The 20,586-nt window shown below is 43.1% G+C and overlaps 2 protein-coding genes across 4 annotated transcripts in view; one reads left to right on the top strand and one right to left on the bottom strand.

Annotated features, from left to right (window-relative positions):
- Positions 1–18,838, bottom strand: part of EHHADH (enoyl-CoA hydratase and 3-hydroxyacyl CoA dehydrogenase) — a 28,167-nt gene extending 9,329 nt beyond the window's left edge. The window contains exons 1-6 of one of the 2 annotated variants that reach the window (XM_063132343.1): positions 18,638–18,838; positions 9,227–9,330; positions 7,993–8,168; positions 6,717–6,828; positions 5,589–5,693; positions 1,128–1,469 (exon numbers count right to left, since the gene is read on the bottom strand). In XM_063132343.1, the coding sequence (XP_062988413.1) occupies positions 1,128–1,469; positions 5,589–5,693; positions 6,717–6,828; positions 7,993–8,168; positions 9,227–9,330; positions 18,638–18,711 (913 nt within the window). In that variant the 5' untranslated portion in view covers positions 18,712–18,838. Of the gene's footprint in view, positions 1–1,127; positions 1,470–5,588; positions 5,694–6,716; positions 6,829–7,992; positions 8,169–9,226; positions 9,331–18,637 lie in introns of those variants that run through there. The other variant, XM_063132344.1, reaches the window with a different exon arrangement.
- Positions 18,839–20,068: 1,230 nt separating this feature from the next.
- The window catches only part of MAP3K13 (mitogen-activated protein kinase kinase kinase 13), a 52,277-nt gene continuing 51,759 nt past the window's right edge, over positions 20,069–20,586 (top strand). For both annotated transcript variants that reach the window (XM_063132342.1, XM_063132340.1), the window contains exon 1: positions 20,069–20,133. The gene's annotated coding sequence lies outside the window, so the exon portion shown is untranslated. The remainder of the gene's footprint in view (positions 20,134–20,586) is intronic.

Below are 20,586 nucleotides of genomic sequence, written 5' to 3'. Positions count from 1 at the left end.
CCCTGCAGCAAAGCACATCCTCTTTCTACAACAACTAAGTTGGGGTGGGTGGGGAAGAACAGTGGAGGGATGAGACAGCTGGCTGGAACACTCCTAAAATCAAAGGGGGCATTGGTGAGGGCTGGGCTACTTAGCAAACAGTCTCCCACTGATAATATATACCAATCAATATGCAGAACAGCAGAGGGCTGTTGAGAAAACTGTGCAGTGCATCAAAGAGTTCTATTTCAACAGCCTTGGTAAAAAATTAATGAAGGCATTATTTTCTTGCGGGTGGGTGGGCAGAACTGGGAGAATGCAAAATGGGGAGAGCAAATCATCACAATGAGATGAAAGCTTCTTAAAAGGCAGTCATCAACACAACATTTGGGGATTAATGCATCCCTGAATAATTACATATGCTTCACATACTGTAAACCAGCCTTCCCTGGCAGTTGAAATAGATGTGTTGACTACAACTTCCACGATCCCCAGCCAGTATTGCCATTGGCCATGTGGACTCCAGATGTAGTCCAGCACATCTGGAGAGCACTAAGTTGGAGGAAGCAGCAGTAAACTGTCTCTGCAAGTTAAAGGAGGAAGCAGCTTTTGAGACCAAGACTGATAATGTACTTGATAACTACTCTAAGCAAAGCCCACTTGGAATGGCAAGAGGTAAAAGACAGACAGAGAGAAAGAACAGGTCCTACACCTTAGTTTGTTGTATACAAGAAACATCTATAGCTACTTTCATAGAAATTTCATGCTATGAAATTCAAGCTTTGGCTTGTTCAGCCAACATGATTTCACTCTACTGGGTTTATTGTAGTGGTGGAATGGTCTTAATTGATCACCGGTTGCCTTTTCTTCCCCTTCACTGGGAAATTTAAAGAGACAGTCATGGTTTGCCTCATAAACTGTGCTACCTTTGAAGCTGTTGGTTCCGGGAAACAATCCAAGGAAAGGAAACTGCAAAAGGAACTGTGACTCCAGAACAATCTAATTTTGGCTCTTCTCCATCCCAATTAAGCAATGCTTGAGAATGAGCAGGGAGCAAAATAGGTATTTTGGAGTAACTAAGTAGTGTACTGCTGGTGTCTGATGACAAAAACTGACCCAAAAGGACTCGTAGATTCCCATTGTCTCACCTATCACAGCTGCTTTCCGGATTGGCTGAGGGGCTGCAGTTTTCCAGGATGCTCCTGTGGGCAATGCCCACTTCTCTGAGACTCTTTGTGCAGTGAAGGCATATTGCAATGCCTTAGCTTGGCCTGAAAACATCTGGATGAGAAAGAGCTCTCTCTCTTTGTGAATTCCTTCTGCAAAGGGCAGGTACACAGAGGCTTTTATAGCTTGGAAGCACATTTCTGGTGAGAAGCACCCGTTGGCTTGTTTCTTCACTTTCACAAAAGCTTCCTCAAGGAAGGCTTCCATGTTGGGTAGCTTGGGAGTTTCTTTCAGGCAGAGCCTGCGAGGTCCCAGTGGTTGATCTGTTGGTGGGAGGTGGGAAGGGAAATCACATGACAAAACTGGTTAGCATCTTATCCTGGCAAACTTAAAATCAATTCTTGTCCCCTCTCTCTATGGAAAACTCTAGGGTTACATACTTTGTTGTTCAGTCTTATGGATGTTTAGTCAGAAAAAAGTCCTAACGAACACAACATGACTTATTGCAAAGTAAAGCATTCATAGAATTGCAGCCACGCAGTTTGATCCTATGTGGGTATATTTACTTTACATTCCTGCTGTGCTCAGTGAGGCTTAGAGCACTTTAAGACAGAGGGTCTTAGCACTAACACTCAGAAGGCATTGTACAGCTATTCCATCTTTTTTTTTCTTTAACAGATTTTCCTCGGTAAGAAAAAAGATGGCCGAAGCAGTGGGAAAACACGGAAGTGGATGACAGTGTTGTCAGGAGCACCCCACCCCACCCCCTGTAAAATCCTGTGAATGAGGCAGGATAACTGGATATTAAAAACCTAGCTTGGAAGCGCCTTAGTGTGTAAAGTAAAGTATGCATAGTAAAGTAAGTATATAGAGTGGAGGATTAGAGCATACAGTCCAATCTTATTTATGTTTATTCAGAACTGGATACTGCCCAAAGTAAACAGTTAAATTAACAGATTAAACTAACTATTCCCTTGTCCTCCCTAAACAATGCTCTGGTGATAAAAGATTTTAGATAGCTGAACTTTTTTTTAAAAAAAAAATTTTTTTAGCTACCTTGAATGCCTAGATGTAAATCTAATAAATCAATAAAACATTTCTTTATCCACAATTTGCCAAGCCTACTTTTCCTAAACAGAGGTGTAAAATGTGTTGCTCTTGATAAAACCCTGAGAATTATGTAGTGTGAGTCTAGGTATGTTTACTTATAAATACTGAGTTCACTTAGTAAGTGTGTTTAGGATTACATAGCCTTTTCACATAAAAAGGATATTGTAACCTTTATATTTGCAGAGATTTTAAAACATCATAGCCACAAAAAAACTAAACAGGTGTTCTAAGGTGCTTCTAGATGAGTCTTTTATGACACCATCACCCTCATTCACATGGATCCAGTTGTCATTGCTTTCCATTCACAAACCTCTTGTGTTTTCCCACCACTTCTTCCATGTTTTCCTTACAACAGAAAATTCATTAAGGTAAAATATATAGAATTGCTGCACAATGCCTACTGAATTGTAGTACTAGGAGCCCTCAGTCCGGAAGCACCCTTAGGACACAATCCTATGCATGTTTAAATAAAAAATAGTCCTACAACTCTCAGCATGGCTGGCTGAGAAATGCTGAGATTGGACTTTTTTTCTCTCTGTGTAAATATGCATAGGATTGCACCAGTAATGTATCAAAAAAGAGGCAATGTAAACTGAGCCCTATTTCATAATGTTTTCCAGTTGTCATGAAACCTAAGCCCCAGATAAGATTTTACTATTGATCTAGGAAAGCCAAGGTCATATATAATGTATTATTTATGGGATGCAACTCTTGTAAGCACCTACATCAAAAGGTTCATCTACCAAAATACAGAAACCTGTTGATTTAAGATCCCCAGGGAGGGCAAGACAATATCTGGGACAAGAATTCCCCTAGAAGTAAATGAGATAGACTGTGGAAAATTAGAACCCAAGCATAGGAAGGAACTGTCAAGTATCATCTGCCTTGGGAACTTGTCTGGACTTGCTTAATTTGATGCAGAGAGATTGTTGTTGCTTTGGTGATATCTGGTATGGTGAAGTGTCTGTATTGGACTTCTCTTGCTTCTAGTTTGGTGCATAGGAACATAGGAAGCGTCCTTATATTGAGTTAGACCACGGGTCCATCTAGCTCACTACTGTCAACACTGATTGGCAGCAGCTCTCCAGGGTTTCAGTCAGGATTCTTTCCTAGCCCTACCTGGAGATGCCAGGGATTGAACCTGGAATCTTCTGCATGCAAAGCTTGTGCTCTACCACTGAGCCACGGTCCTCTCTGGTACTTCAACGTCAGACCAGATGTTCAGGAGAAGAGCATCTCAAATGACATTAGGTTTTTCACGCACCTTACCCATGCTTGTCCCCATCTGTCATGCAGATAGGCTGGAGACCAAACTCATAGTGTGTGGACTGTAGCAGTCAGACATGCTGCTCTGGTTCACCTGAATCCCATAAAACACCCCATCTCCTCTTACTCTGTCTGATTCTCAGAGGAGAAGAGAGAAGAACATTGGGTGGGGGCATGTCTATAAGGCTCAACAAAAGCTGTAGTTTCCTATCCCGACCCCTGCCACGCTTGAACTACTATTGGCAAATTATGGCAACTTAATGCCAAGAAGATCTGCTTTTCTGGAAAGTTGCCTTGCACATTCAGATTATTGGTATGTGTGAGCACCGAAGTACTCCTGGTATACTTGTATGTGCAGAATGAGTGACAGCTTATTGGTAACTATTTATTTGTTACATCCATATCCTACCCTTCCTTCAAGGAGCCATGAATAGCTACTGACAGTAAAGCAGGCACTGTCCAGACTTCATTTAACAATGGCACAGTAGCTGCTTCCATGAACACAAAGAACTATGGAACTCTGATAAACTGCCATCATTTGCTTCCATACACACTGGGGCTGAATGCTGAAAGCAACATTATTTTTCAGGTTTTGGTGCCATCAGGTGGACAAACTGCATAGTGTGGTGATAAAAACAGCTGATGCAAAAAATATTGCACACACAGACAGGAGTTTTTTGTTCTTTGTTGATAAGGCCTCTAACAGAGCTGAAAAGACAAATTTCTGGAGGTACAGGGAGTATCCAATATGTTACAGTACTAGTATAAGCCAATGTGAGCACAAATCACTACTTTCCCCCTTTGCCTAGCAAGCGCTAATGATGTTAGCACAGCTAATAGTATCCACAACTTGCACACCAGTTGAGGAATCTGTGGGCAGCATCCTATGGGGAAACTGGGCAGTACCCAAGCACTAACAGAAATTACATTGTTCTAGCATAAACTATTCTAGCGCAGTGGTTTCCCAGGGAAATCAGCAAGGCAGCTAACATTATTAGAGTTGCATTTTAATAGTTTGTGCTAGCACAATGTAATTTACATTAGCAGCTGCACCCTATTGGATACTCCTGTGTCTTCAAACCCTAGAACTAAATCACAAGGCAATCATATCTCAGTAAGACTTACTCTCCAGTAAGTGTGTGTAAGGTTGTAACCCCAGTGGCTCAGTTAGTAGCAGCAGCCTGGAGCCATACTGCTTGAAGTGTCGACTTTTGGTCCTAGGAAATGTATGTCACCAGTCATCGTCTCCAGAGAAATAATGAGAAGAAGCACAACTTTATGGGTAGTCAAATGTGGGAGAATCTAGCTGTTTAACTAGATTGTTTCTTAAGCCCTAGGCACTTAAGAAAATCTAATTAACAGCACAATCCTATGCATGTTTACTCAGAAGTAAGTCCCTCTGTGTTCAATGCAGCTTATTCCCAGAGAAGCTGCATTCCTATACCAATTTACCTGAGAGTAAATTTCATTGAGAGTGCAATGAGATTCACTTCTGACTAGGCATGTATTGGACTGCACTGTTGGTCATATTAAACCTGTTTGTATTTTATAAATAGCCATTTCTTTAACCTGGTGATGTGATTAGACCACTCAGTTATATAAGCGCATCTCTGTTTTCAAATACATAGCAAATTGCAGTTTTGTCACAGCTGGCAATAATGTTGCTTGGGTGCTAAATTATGTTCAGCCAATCATGCAATGACTCTGGAGAAATAAAATTTCCCATGAGTGAATTGCACCAAGAACACTGTGCTCAGTGATTCAGATAGGCCTCAGGTGTTCCTATGGGGTCTCACTAGTTTTTGTCCTTCCAACCCACTGCACACTAGATGACTAAACAAACAGAAATCTCTGTAAAACTGCTTTTTGTTGAAATTGGGTGGAAATCAGATTTAGGATCCCCAATTTCTGTTGAGTTCATACACATGTAAATGAGGAAAGATCTGCTAAATAATGATTTCCATTGGTCATTGACTCTGGTGTTTCACCTTTGGGTTATATTAGGTTTGTCTTAAGGTCTTGCCTGTTGTGCTACACTGATGCCCAGTACAGTTAATGATTCTTACCTGATACTCTTTCTGCTAAGCTTATGGCAGCTTCAACTGTATTTTCTTCCACAAGCTCATCTAGGATCCCCAGTTTCAATGCTTCAGTAGCTGGCACATGTTTTCCTGGCACAAAGTAGTAAGAGTTCAGGGTTCACTTAAAACATACCTACTATTCAGCTGGCTTGAGAGAGGTTTCTGGTGGAATATTTTGATCACACTACAGAAAATCATGTGGGATTAGCAATGCTAGTACAATGGGCTCAGCAGAGCAGTCACCTGTGAAGTGCCAGAGGTCTCAAACTGGGGGCTCTGCCAGGTGTCAAACTCTATGTTTCATCATAGCAGCTTGCTAGTCAACTCACTGATGTACTGCCAAACCATCATTGTTGATGGCCAGGGGGTGGTATTGCAGCTGCCAATTCACTAGGGATCAGGTGACACAGGGAACCTACTTGGCAACTTGCTTGACAAGGCTAGTGGTCTTGAGCGCAGTCCGTGGACAACTAGATATATGGGCAGTCAGAAAGGATATTCATGTAAATTATTTATAACCTGCCACTCAATAAAATGCTCAAGGCTTATAATAATTTAGAACCAATAATTTAAAAATCAAAAAGATGATATCATGATCACAGGAGACAGAAATAAATTCCTTAGGTCACCTGAAATCAGCCCAAACACTTTCTTGAAAAACCACTTTTTGGCTGCACGCTGAAAGTTGAACGATGAGGAAGATGTGTGGTCCTCTTTGGGATGGCTGTTCTAGAACCTAGGTGTTGTAGCCTTGAGCGAAGGGGATGATCAGGCAAACAACCGACCCACAGTGGGTTTTTGCCTACTCATGTGGTGGGAGCGCAAGCCACCCAGGGTGGGTTGTTCACAAAACAATCCACCCTGCATGGCTTGGCTAGTGTGACATGCAAACATGGTTTTAGTCACACCAATAGTCCATGTCACCTACTCAATTAATAATCTAGCAGGTCTTCTCTGCCTGCAATTGGAGATCTTGTCACCTAGAAATTCCAGGAATTGTACCTATACATGTTCAATTCCTTGTAATGTGTCTGTGTAATATACCCAGGTGTATAATTTACTGTTTGTGTATATGACATCTCTGGGTGTGCAATCATATCTAAAGGGGTTTACCTGTGGTAATGATATCAAGTGCAGCTGGTACTCCAATCAGTCTGGGAAGCCGCTGAGTCCCACCAGCACCAGGAAGTAAGCCCAGTGTGACTTCAGGCAAACCTACCCGAGCCTGAATCGAAGATGGGATATTTGATTAAAGAGTTCTGGTCAAGCAACAAAGCAAGCTTCTGTCACCCAGTTCCTTCTAGAAAACTACTCTATATAGGCCCAACTATACATATGTTTAATGTGGAAAAAGCTCATCTCATCTTGGGAAAAGCTGGGTTTCACGAGGCTAGACTCCTTTCTCTTTCCCTAATTTAAAATATATTTTACTTCTGTTACGCCTTTTCTACATAATCAGAAAAGCTGCCGTCCTCCTTGATAATTGCACGGCATTTAAGCTAAGAAAGAACACTCAGGGCTCTGGGGAATGACTCTGGGGCCCTGGGAAATAAATTTAGGCCCAGCGGCCTAGGCCTAGCAATGGCCTTGCTTGGGCTCTAATCTTTACTTACTTATTTTTAACTACAGAATGAGCATATTAGCACTCAGTTTGCTTATCTAATAACTCAAAACATAATAAAAATACCTCCCCAATAAAAAGGATAGCTCACAAAATGACACAGGTGTATTTTTATTTATTATTTATTTATTACATTTCTATACCGCCCAATAGCCGGAGCTCTCTGGGCGGTTCACAAAAGTGTATGCGAGTGAGGTGACGGGGAGCTGAATCATCCATTATTAGCAATGTCCCAGACCCTGACAAATAGTTACTGCACAGTCACCAAATGATTGGTGGTTGGGGAAAAGGAGAAGTGGGCGTAGCCTTCTTGGAAACCTTGGAGGGTTGGATTTGGCTTTAGGCCTGAGGTTCTGCATCTGCTTCAAGATGTCTTTTATGTATAGGCAAGAGGTCTAAAAATTGATCAAAGAAACACATGAAATACGTAAGCCTAGGCTGCTTGTCCTTTTCAGAAGCTGCTCTACTCAAACTTTAAAAAAAATACTATTTGTATTAGTATTGTGAGCTGTTACCTATTTGATATCCTGAATATTATATATCTCATTCTTATATTAATACCAACCCCTCCTTCCTTCTGCCTCGTTGTATTGGGTATAAAAAACATAAAGAAGGTATACATTTTTTAAAAAGTGATAAGAATGTTGTGTGGCTGCTGTTAAGGGTAGAACTGTAAATATTGGCGTATGTAACTAAACATGGCAATGATCTAGCTAAACATTAAGCACTTTAAAGTCCCATTGGTTTTGGTTTTTAAAAACATTTTACCTTTACATTTGCAATCCTGTAATGACAGCCCAGTGCTACCTCCAGGCCTCCTCCGAAAGCCATGCCTTCAATGGCGGCCACCATTGGCTTTTCACTATTCTCTATTAAAGAAACTACTGGCTCCAAACTGGCCATGCCTGGCTGGCCAATGTTGGGAAATCCTTTGATATCAGCACCTAAGGAAATTGACCAAAACCATGTGAATCTACCATTGCTCCAAAAAAGTACAGAGTTCTCCTGCGTTGTCCCCAAACTATGGAATGCATTCCTTCAAGAACTACGATTGCCCCCCCCTCCCCCAGTCTCTTGGCTGTAAAAGGACTGTAAAGACACAACCTTTCAATTTAGCCTTTAAAATTATGTAGTTTTAATGTTTCATTGTTTTTAATGTTCTTGATTTTATTGTTTTAAGGATTTATTGTTGTAAACCTTGATGGGTTTTTTTAATAGATAAGAATATATAAATAATCTTAAATAATATAATAAATCTGAAATCCATCTGTAGATCAGCAGATGATCATCAACATCAGTCAAGATTTGTAGACTTTAGGGTAAAAGTAGTCAAATATAGATTTATAAAGAGTCTGACTAGCATCCAACTAGAGTCCCTCTGTTGATGTAAGGCAGTCTTTAGTGGAACAGGAAGAGGGAGATAATTTTCAGTGATTTATTCTTCCCCTCTGCAAACACCCCCAACTTCTCTGGAGGTTTGGGAGACCCTCTGGAGCAGATTTTGTAGAGGTGCCGGAGGAGGAGGATTGCTAAAAATGCTCCCCACCCCCCACCCCCATTCCCATTCTGTGGATGGATGCCTTACATTAGCAGAGGGACACTATTAATATACCACCATCTATTCCGTAGACATAAATTGCTTCCTGGAAACATATCCTAAATATTTTCTGACTTTGGGTATTTTAATAGAACTTTGGGGATGGACAAGTACAACTGCTATAATTGTGATATTACTGAAGTTCCCAGATTAAATGTCTTATTATGAATAATTGATGTCTGAAAACTGCAAGTAAAATAATATCCTACCAGAATCACACTTAGCAGAAATCTAAGCCTTTTGTAGTTATTGAACTCAGACAGTTATATTTATTTAACACACCTATTGGGTAATTCAGTAATACCAAGAATGCAGCCAATGCCAATGTAGGGTTCTAAAACGTCAACATTTTTAACAGGTGGAGAAAGAAAGGTGATAGACAAGCATGAATTCAAAGGCTCTTACCTGCACTGAATTTCCCATTTGCCCCACAAATCACAACAGCTTTTACAGTGGGATCAATATTTGCACGGTTCACTTCTTGTTCTAAAGCTCGTATTGTTGTAGTGCTAGAATAAATCAAATAGTCACTTAAACTCTGGTAAAAATACCTCATGGGAGTGTCCATCATTAAAAAAACCCCTCCCTTTAGAAGTTTCAGAATAATAATTCAAATACTTTATGATATGTGATCTATATAGGAAACTCACTTGAGGCTCTGCCTAGGTTCGCATGGCACGATAAGCCACAGTGGGTTGTGAGCCTTGCTAGTTCAGCATGGCCTATTGTGATGTCTGAACACAATGCAGATGATTCAGTGTGGGTTGCTTTTTGTAAACAAGCCACCCTGAGAACCCATAGCTTGTAGCACGATTGTTAAGGGTGACTTGTTCTCAGGGAGGCTTGCTGTGATGCCCAGCAGTGTGGCTTGTCCCAAGTGGCTATAGTGCCACTTGTCCCAAGTGGCAAAAAAGCCTGTGCTACTCTTCATGATCTTGCAAGTACCTCTCCAGCCTCCTTCACCAGTGACTGCCCCTCCCCCACCAATGACAATACAGCACTTTGGAGGGACTGTAACTCAGACATGACCTTTTTGGGGTGTGTGCTTTGGGAGTATGCAAATAGGACTGCATCCCTCCCCCTCCCCAATCTGGTGTTGTAAGTGTGTCAGAGTGCAGAACCCTTCTGCTATGTGTAGTCTCGCCTTGTCAATTTCCTTGTATGTTACAACTGCCAAAGGAAGTGCCAAAGTGGGGTAGGTAACATATAAGAAAACTGACAAGGTGATACTGCACAGAGGCTAATCTGCGCACACTTGCAAAGGACGGGTGCAGAGAAAGTATGAACCCATTTGCACAATTCAGAAGCACTGAATAAGGGAAACATACTAGTGAAGTAAATGCTCCAAAAAGGAGTACCAAAGGGTGGTGGTGGGGAACAATAACTCCCACTTGGCAATGTAACCCTCTAACTATTAAGCCTTGAACTGACATTTGTCAGTATCCTCTCCCCTTTCAACATTTCCCCAAGTCCTGAGGAAGTCAACACCTGGGAATTATTGGCTCCCTCTCCCTGTTTGTGGCTCCTTTTTGGAGAAGTTACTGCTGGGATGACTGCGCATCAGCACATTTGTTCAAATCTCCCTTGCAGATTTCTTTTTAAACTCTTAGAAGGCGTGTGCAAGAGACAGAACAAATGGGACCCCTTTAGGGTAGGCAGGAGTAATTACTCTAACTGTGCAGTAATTACTGCTGGTAATTTGCTCTGTTCTGTTTGGCCACCTTCACAGATTTTTTAAAAAAGTTGTTTTGAAGATTTGTGCAAATTTAAAGGCTGAGCAGTAAATGGAGGGTAAATTTGTGCAAACTCGCTTAAGTAATCACAGTGGCAATGGCTCTGAAAAGGAGCTGTGAAAAGCGGGGAGCAAGTCTTAACTGAGGTGAGCAGCCAGCAGGAGGCAGGAACAGTAGGTGGAACACGAGAGGCATCAGCAAACTGAAACCAGCCTTCAGGAGCAGGGAAGTTAAACTGAGTACATCTGCCCCCCCCCCCCGTTTCCAAGGAGATGCTGCCACTGGGTCAACATCTAGCACGGACAGAAATTGCAGCTGTGGGGTGCAGTCGATCCGGGTTTCACAAGTATACAGCACAAGCACTTTTTCATTAGCAAGGATGCTGACATCATCTGCCACCCCACCTCAGAATTCCCTGTTTGCTCTGAGTTTAGCTGCAGTCCTCCCAGTAGCTGGGGAGAAATGACTTTTCCCAGAAATAAGCTATTGTTCCCTGTTGTAATGCCAAATATTTGGGGGTGGGGGCTTGGTCTTGAATGACCAATTAAGACCCATTCACTTTACAAAAGAGCTGCTCCTGGTGGAGATAAAACTGCTAGAACTGGTTTGTTGATATGGATCAACACAGCTGCTTGAATGTTTGGACCCTCCTGGGGAACATGGCTATGGGGACTGTCATGATGAGCACCTGCACTTCAAGATGTAGGGTGAGTGGATGGAATATTAGGGACTGGGGAGAGATGGACTGAGAACACGGAGTCCTTGCTCAGCCCATTGAGGATTATCCACTGCACCCAGAGAAGGCAAATTGTGCAGAGTTGTTGTCATAGTGGAGAAGTACCTAGAAGTAGCTCAAAGCTGGAAATAATGAAAACAGAGTGTACTCCTGAGGTGTTGTGTGCATTCTTTGGTTTTGTTCTGTTTTGTGTGTTAGTGCCTGCTTTATCCTTCTCTTAGATTTACTGTAGTGAAAGAAGAAAGATAGTTACAGTGTGAGAGTCTGGGACTGTCTTGTTTTGGAGCGAAGGTGAGAGCCTGGATGTAGGAAAGTTCTTTGATGTATTACAGATTGGAGGTGGGAGTAATGACAAGTGGTTCTCCGTGAGAGTCGGGCTAGGATGAAGATCTGAGCGGGGAGGAGGCAGAGTTCAGTGTTTATTTAGATCTGTTATGTATGCTCTTTATATGCTTTTATGGATTATGTTGCCTGCATATTAAAAAGTTCGAATCAATCTGCTTGCACACCTTTGCTCTTCCTAATTGCCAGTTTTGGTGTGTGTGTGGTGTGTTAATACTGTCCTTTGGTATAATATATTTGCAGGATAAAAATTGGGGGATTAGAGTGCCAAAACTCCAATTGTGACAGGCAGGGGGAGGTATGGCATAGGAGGATTGGACTGGCTGGGTGAGGAGACATGAGCAACACTGGCTAAAAGTTGTCCCCCAATTAGGATCCAGTTTGCCCTGTCAGAATGCCTTCTGGTCTGCTGGTGTATTGCCAAATCTGTCCAAAATAAAACATCTATTATCCATGATAGAATTGTGGATGAGGGGGCCGACATGGGTAGGGGAGCTGGACGGGTTCACCTTGACTCACCTCTGCCCACCTGGGTACTTGGTTCAACAAAAGCACAGGGGGGGGGGCAGGGGGTGAATGACTGTGGTCGACAGAGATTCCATTACCAGTGTCAGGAGGCCCATTCACTCAAGTGCAAGATTTGAGGGCTTGCATCTGGTGTTGAGAATGAATAGTTACAGTTGTTCCTGGAAGGGATACCTTGGCCACAGTGATCCATGCGCTGGTAACCTCAAGATTAAAGTATTACAATATGCTTTATGTGAGGCTGGCTTTGGGATTGACTCAGAAACTGCAGCTACTGCAAAATGCCAAGGCTAGGCTGCTGACTGGGACAGCCTACCAGGAAAATATTACACCAGTTCTGAGGGCGTTGGACTGGTCTGGTGCTCAACAAGCTACCAATCCAGCTCAAGGTACTTGTGCCAACATATAAGCTCTATATGGCTTAGACTCTGGATATCTGATGGAGCACCTCCTCCCTTATGTACCTGCCCTGCCCAGCTGCCACATTTGCCTCTGATTTGATATACAGCAACTTGAGAAAGAGTGTTCTCTATTTTGAAACTCCCTCTTGGCCCATATACTGTAAGATTATTAACAGGGACTGGCCAACGAGACCACATTACGCCAGTACTTTTCCAGCTTCACTGGCTGCCAGTCCAGGTCACGGCCGGATTCAAAGTGCTAGTATTAACATTTAAAGCCCTAAACAGCTTGGGGCCAGGTTATCTGAAGGAACGCCTCCTCCCATATGTACCTGCCCAGACCCTAAGATCATCCTCAGGGGTCCTTCTCCATGAGCTCCTGCCAAAGGAAGTAAGGCAGGTGGCTACCAGGAGGAGGGCCTTCTCTGCTGTGGCACCCTGGCTGTGGAATGAGCTCCTCAGAGAGGTTTGCCTGGCACCTATGTTATATGCTTTTTGACACCTTTTTATTTTCTCAGTATTTAAGCATTTTATCATCTTAGTTTTTTAACTTTCCTGTTTTAAATCTGTATTTTAAATCTTTGTATTGCTGCTCGGTTTTATTCTGGTTGTACTTTTACATTGTACTTTGATATTGTGTTTTTACATTGTTGTTTTATATTTTATATTGTACTTTATAGTTTTGATTTTTGTGAACCGCCCAGAGAGCTTCGGTTATTGCGTGGTATAGAAATGCAGTAAATAAACAAACAAATAAATAAAGTTGGTGACGAGTCTTACAAGCTTCCGGCATTAACTAAAGACCTGTTTGTTCTTCCAGGCTAATTGAATCTGTATTACGGCATCTTGTAAACACGGCCGGTGCCAGACTATTTTGTGCCCTAGGCAAGACGAGCTACTTGCACCTCCCCACAAAAATTGCCAACTTCAATTCAGCTGTTCAAGAAGAGTTTCTGAATGATATTTTCCTTTTATTATGTTTTTTTCTTAAAACAGCTAATTTGTATAAAACTGTGACCCTTAAAGGGCAGCACTGTGCCCCTCTGAGGTCTGCACCCTAGGCGGCTGCCTAGTTAGCCTAATGGTAGCGCCGGCTCTGCTTGTAAACTGTTATTTGTGTTTCTGTTCTCCCTTGTTTTATCGGTTGATGTTTGTATGATTTTACTGTGTTTTATTGGTTTTGTACTCTGCTTTGGAATTATTTTATAATGAAAAGTAGGAAGCCATCCTGACTCTTCCCATCTTAATATTTCATAGTCCATAAGATTTCTCAAACTTTCCTCTCCAATATTGACAATTAATGTCTAAGTGCCTGTCATTTTCTGCTGGGTTTACTACAGCTGCCAAGGCCAAGCAAAGTACAGTGGCTTGAATATCTCCCTTGTTCATTGTTACAATCATCTCATCACTCTCAGGGCTGATAAGACATTTTCCTACCTGAGGCAAAGGACAAGATGGCACCCCACTCCCATTCATGCACAGAAATTGACCAGAATAATTGGGTCTTTCTTCAACACTGACAAGAGTGCTGACTATTTCACTTCAAATGAGGACACCATGCTAGCCTAGGGGGAACAGGGAGGTCACATGGCACACACAACTCTGTCCTCCAACACATCGCTGCTAGTCGCTACCCCACAATATCTGCTGCCTTCCCAATGGTGTAGCCAATCCTGATTGGTGTCTTTCAAAACCATTTCCTCTATCTCCACTTCTCCTTCAAGCTGTTTGTCCAAACTTCCTAAGTTCTTTTGAGCTCTCTCATCACAACTGCCATGAGCTTGTGCTAGTTTTTTTTCCTTTTTCATGCAGCTCCTGCAGGATCAATAAAAGTTCTCCGCACTATATATATATTTTTACATGCTGCTTTTTCAGTGTGCCTTACACACTCCTTTATCTTTTGCCTTTTCAATAAAGTTTCTAAAATAATTTATAAATCTGACATTGAGAAAGCATGAAGATTTTTAAAAAATGTAAACTACCTCTAGAGGGAGCTAAAACAGCAGCAAATATTTCAAATATACTAAAAAAAACTAGGGATATTTGAGAATGCCCTTGGGGAGTGAAAAGTTGATGGTTTTTTCTTGTTCGACCTTGGTGGATTTCATTCCATTTACCCTCGCTTGATCTGTAGCAAGTGGATCCAAAATGCAGATCCCCCTTTTAATGTCTGCGATTGGCTGAAATTGGATTGCGAGGGAGGAATGTCGGAATATGCGCAAATAGGGTCTTTAAAAAAATATCCCCTCAGTCTTTTGCAAGTGTGTCCAATATGTGTAATCAGCTTCCAATATGTGTAATCTTGCCTTGTCAATTTTCTTGTATGTTTCAATTGTCAAGGGGAGCACCAAAATGGACAGATAAGGAAATTGATAAGGCAAAACTCAATATAGGCTAATTTGTGCACAGTTGTGAAGGACCTGGAGAAAATTAATAGTAAGACAAAGGAGGAAGTTATTTGCACAATTCAGAAGCACCAAAATAGAAAAACGAAGTAAATGCACCAAAGCGATGGTGGTGGTAGAACAGCATCTCCCACTTGGCAATGAAAGATTCTCACTATTAAGTGTTGAACTGACACTTGCCAGTTTCCTCTTCCCTTTCAACATTTCTCAGAGTCTCCAGCAAGTCCAGAAAGGGGAGTTATTGGCTCCCCTCCTTTTTGCAACTCCTCTTTGGAGCAGTTACTCCTGTTGTACAAATTTCCCCTCCATTTACTTCCCAGCTTCTAAATTTGTGCACATTTTCCCTCTGTTTATTTTCCGCAAAATAGGGGGAATACAACCTTATTTGTATAAATATCAAGAGGAAGGAACAGTGTTTTATATGATGAAACTGAATTATCTCAGCTTCTGTATTTTTGTTCTGCACAACCTTCACCTATGTGAGTCTTTCATACAGAATTGGCATTGCACTATGGCAGCAAGACAGGGTGAATCCTTTGCCTCAGGTGGCGGAGTGGGAGAAGCAGTGAATTGAGCCACTACCCTGACCCCACCTGGAGGCCTCTCTGCCTGTCAATTAGGGCTGGACAGCAGGTACGTGGGCTCTCAGAGAGTCACACAGCTTCTCCAGAGAGTAAATGTGGTGGGAGGGGGGATGCAGATGAGGTGAGGGGGTGCAGCAAAGCGGTGCACAGATAAAGCAAAGGGAAGGGGTGGGGCATGAGGCCAGTCCCACCATGAGGCAGGGTGAAGTCCCTGCCTCTGGTGGCATTTCTGGAGGAGCAGAGAACTGGGCTACTCCTTCACACACACCAGTAGGGAAACCTCAGAGCGAAACAAAGGACAGGTGGCTGCTCTCAGCCACCTGCCTTCTGGCTCACACTGAGAATCAGCGTGAGCTGGATAGCAGGTGGGCAGGCTCTTTGGGGAGCCACATAGCTTCTCTAAGGAGCCAACATGGTGGAAAGAGGAAGGCAGCATAGACAAGGTAAGGGGAAGGAGCGGGGACTGCTCAAGGAGGCAAGGGGGCATGCAATGTGGTAAAGGGAAGGGGAGCATGACGTGGTAAAGAGAAGAGGGCACGAGGCTGCGGGTGAGACGAAGGGGTGTGATGCATCAGTAGCATGTGTTCTTTCTCACCTCAGGCCGTGAGAAAACTTGTGCTAGGGCTGCTGCAAACCTTTGTGTGGGAGGATCTAAATGGGTGTGGCAAGTCTGCCTCCAGAATGAAGCCATGGAGCAGCTGGTTGTGTAATGACAATGCCCCATTGCACATGCAGAAATCATTAGGAAGAATGCAGCTTAAGGTTGCAATCAGATAAACACTTATTTGGGAGTAAGACCTACTGAACTCAGTGGGGCTTACTTTGAGGTAAACATGCATAGGATTGGGCATTTAGATCAACACTGGGAATAACAACCTTTCAAAATGTGGAGAGACAGAAGTGACACCAAAACCATTATGTTGTATTATTGCAGTTAGTATAAATTAACTCAGTAAGCTAAAAGTTTCCAAGCCAAATTCAAGGTGCTGGTTTTGACATATAAAGTCTTACATGGCTTGGGACCACAATACTTGAGCACCTCTCCTGGCATGAACCTGCCCATACATTATACTCATCATCTAAGGCTCTCCTCTGGGCCATCCAAGGTCCATCCAAGGGAGATGGACTTCTTGGGGGTGGCCCCAATTATGGAATGAACTCCCCTGCGAGGCCCATCTAGTGCCAACTTTGTTATCTTTTCAGCATCAGGTTAAGACTTTCCTGTACTCTCAGGCATTGACAATGTAAGATACGTTTTTTAATCAGTTCATGGGATTTCTAATTGTTGATGTTAAAATTGTTTGGATGTGTGTGTGTGTGCTGTCTGTTTATATGTTTGCATGTAAACTGTTTTTATATTATGTATTATTATTGTATTTTTATGTTTTTTAATCTCTGTAACCTGCCCAGAGAACTTTGTTTTATAGAAATGTAATAAGTGGATGAAATGAAATGAAAAGACAGAAGCACATCAATTACTGAGGTCAATGTGATTTGTCTTTATTGTGACTAGATTATTTGGTATGAAGCATTTGTTAGGGAAGTGTCATATCACTGAAAAACAAAAAGTTAAGGCTGGGTTTAATATTCAATTGTCTGGTTAAATCTGAAAGAGAAAAGTAACTCCTTTAATAGCAAACAGTAATCCCATATTTCAAATTGAGTTCATTACCTGGACTCAGTCCAATAGCGTCTAAAGTCCTGAAAACAAGACACTGTTTAGATATTAACTAGTCAGTCTCATGACTGACTTTCACCCCTGCAGAAACTTATGCCATGCCAACATTACAATTTACTATTAAAAGTGGGATTTAAATTCTTTCAGTTTTTTAGAATTTAAAAAAAAGACTATTTCCCACTTGTTACTGAAGTGAGAAATTGAAAATGCGATCCAAGGCATTTTACTTTGGCCAAATTTAATTTCAGTCTAGGTCAACTATCTTATTGAATTTACGGGTTTTGTGACAGAACTAAGAGTTCCATCAGATGTGGGAAATCACGCTTCCCTACCCTCACTTCGAATCCATAGCTTGGGGTGGGGTGGGGTGGAGGAGAAGGCTCATCCTTCTAGTCTCTGTCCACCACTCTGCCGCTAAGATCATCTTCCTGGCCCGCCGCTCTGACCATGTCACTCCGCTTCTGAAATCTCTTCATTGGCTCCCAATTCATTCCAGAATCCAATATAAACTTCTCCTGTTGACCTTCAAAGCTTTTCACGGTCTAGCTCCTGCCTATCTCTCCTCTCTCATCTCACACTATTGCCCCGCTCGTGCTCTTCGCTCCTCTGATGCCATGCTTCTTGCCTGCCCAAGGGTCTCTACTTCCCTTGCTCGGCTTCGCCCATTTTCCTCTGCTGCCCCTCATGCCTGGAATGCTCTTCCAGAACACCTGAGAACTACCAACTCAATCACAGCTTTTAAAACACAGCTAAAAACTTTTCTTTTCCCTATAGCTTTTAAACTTTGAGTTTGTTCTGACTCTATACTGTTAGCTTCACCCTTCCCGGTGCCTGTTTACACTTCCCTGTGCCTGTTTGCATTCTCTTTCCCTCCTTATTGTTTACTACAACTTTATTAGATTGTAAGCCTATGCGGCAGGGTCTTGCTATTTACTGTGTTATCTGTACAGCACCATGTACATCGATGGTGCTATATAAATAAATAATAATAATAATAATAGTTCAGTTCCACCTCTCTTTACAGCACTAAAGGAACCATCTAACAACGGTAAAATTGACTCTGTAGCTAACTCAAGTAGCCCCATCCCGCTGTCTTGTGGAAAAGCAGAGAAATGGCAAGCAAGAGGAAGGCAGCTAAGGCTGCGATCCTTATCTGGGAGTTAGTCTCACTGAATCCAAGCAGGAGTGCATTCGTATATGCACTTACCTAAGAATAAGTGCCATCAAATACAATGGGAATTTTTCGAGAGTAAATATGCATAAGATCGGACTACACAGATCTCCCTGAGGCCGAGCCTGGTCAAAATAGGCTTTGTGGTTGAACCTTGCAGAGAAGGTCCAAGGACGGGCTGCAGAGTTCTAGATCCCAGCGGCCACTGACGCTCGGCGCCGGCAGTTCGCTTGCAATTTACCTGAGCGCGTTGACCGGAGGATTACACAGTCGAATCACCGCCACTCTAGCCGACCCCCGAACAGCCTGAGCCATGATCTCTCGGCGGACCTTGCTAGACTGTCGATGCAACGCGCGCTCCAAACTGGATTAGCCAGAACCGGGGCTGGGGCGGGGGCAGCGACTGTGGGAACAAGAACAAACCGAACGGGCCGCATTCCCTCGCGAGCTGTGCGTTCCGCCCCCTGGCCGCGCGCGCGGGCACGAGAGGGAGGTTCCTACGGAGGCAGGAGGCAATGGCCGGGTTCGGCCGACACGCTAATCAACGGTGGTTTTACATTTTGTTCCTATTACCCCCCCCCCCCGGTGGATTAGCGTGTCGTACGAACTCAGCCCGTGAATGACCCTAATAGCCACCAATGTGCTCTGGAACCAACTTCTCCAGACAGAGTTTCATTTAAATCAGGGCTCATTTCCGACACATTCAGTGTACTAAAACGAAGGACAAGAATGTCCGCTGGGAGCTATTCGGAGTTTATTAGGAATTCATGAGAGCTACGAATGACAATAGTCGTAACTCTGTTGAGCTATATTGAAATCAATACACTCTACAAATAAAGCGAGGACTGGATCCTGAGAAGGAATGGAATCACGGTCCCATGGAATTCAGTAGGACTAGTTTTCGAGTAAACACATTTTGAATAGGATAGTTTGCAAAATTCAATCTTGCCATTAATTTTCAACCATGAAAACTACCCTATCCAAAACATGTTATTCAAATACTTGTCCTACTGAGTTCAATGCGACCGTGATTCCAGACCCAGGGGCCAACAAGGACAATCATCCAAGTCTGGCATTGCTGTTCTGACGTCAAGGTGTTCATTTTGAGATGCACGGAAAGGAAACACTATATATTTGTCATAGCCAGAGGTAGCATAATGATTACAGCAGCATCTTTTTTTTTAATTGGTTGAATAGATGAAATGAAAGCTTGGGTTTTCATTTAGCTCAGAATTCGCAGTGCAATCCTATCCAGATCTACAGCGAAGTCCCATTGCATTGCATTCAATGGGACTTGCTCTCAGGTAAAAATGTTTAGGATTGCTGCCTCAGTCTGTTGGATACATGAAGTTTAAGCAGCCGTCGAACCTCTCCCGTAATATGAATAAGTGATGGTAGTTACTGCGGAAGAGAAAGTGGTAGGGAGGCATTTGTAATTCGATTGGCCACAGCCCGTCAGACTTCACATTAGCAGTAACCGCGATTTAGGCTAAACACGCTTTAAGCCCCATCCCGAATAAACCCGTTTATGTAAGTCTTTAACCACCGTAACGGCTTCCGCAGGCGTCGTGGAGCCGGAAGTCGAGTTATTAAATATGGGCTTGTTGGAAGAACAGGCTGTTCGCTTTTGTGTCAGGTGATGCCGGAAGTGACGCAATGTTGACTGCCCGGCAGGTGGGAGGAGGACCAATGGCCGCTAGTGGCCTCAAGACGGCGGAAAGTAACGGGCGCCTTAAGGTAAGCTATTTAGCGAAGCTACGTCTTTGGTTCGAGCTGGGGTGGGGCGGTTTTTCCTTGTGTGGTGTCATTCGGCATGAAGGGATGGGGGCGCCTCTTGCCACAGGAATTCCCTGCTGGGTTTCCTTGCCTGGGGCTGCTCTGCCCGGTAGGGGACTCTGTCGCTTTGCCGTGCCCTGTTGGTGAAAGGCGCCTCCTCACCTTTGACACGGATATATGGCTACGTGGTGAGGGAGGACCGCGGCAATGGGTTCTTTTCACTAGGGCCACAGAGTCTGCAGATCTGCAGCATCAGGCATCTCTCTCTCTCTCCTCCAATATTTCACAGATGGAAATAGGGACCTGCTTGTAACGTCCGATTCAGATACGTAGGATTGCTACCTGAGATTATCCTGACCCACAGCCTACTATTCTATATACTTAACAGTCTTCACTGCCTGCTGTACATCTTAT

Source organism: Elgaria multicarinata, chromosome 8 (assembly GCF_023053635.1).
Source record: "Elgaria multicarinata webbii isolate HBS135686 ecotype San Diego chromosome 8, rElgMul1.1.pri, whole genome shotgun sequence".
NCBI lineage: Eukaryota > Metazoa > Chordata > Lepidosauria > Squamata > Anguidae > Elgaria > Elgaria multicarinata.
Note: the sequence above shows the minus strand (reverse complement) of the source record. Positions and strands in the feature narration are given on the sequence as shown.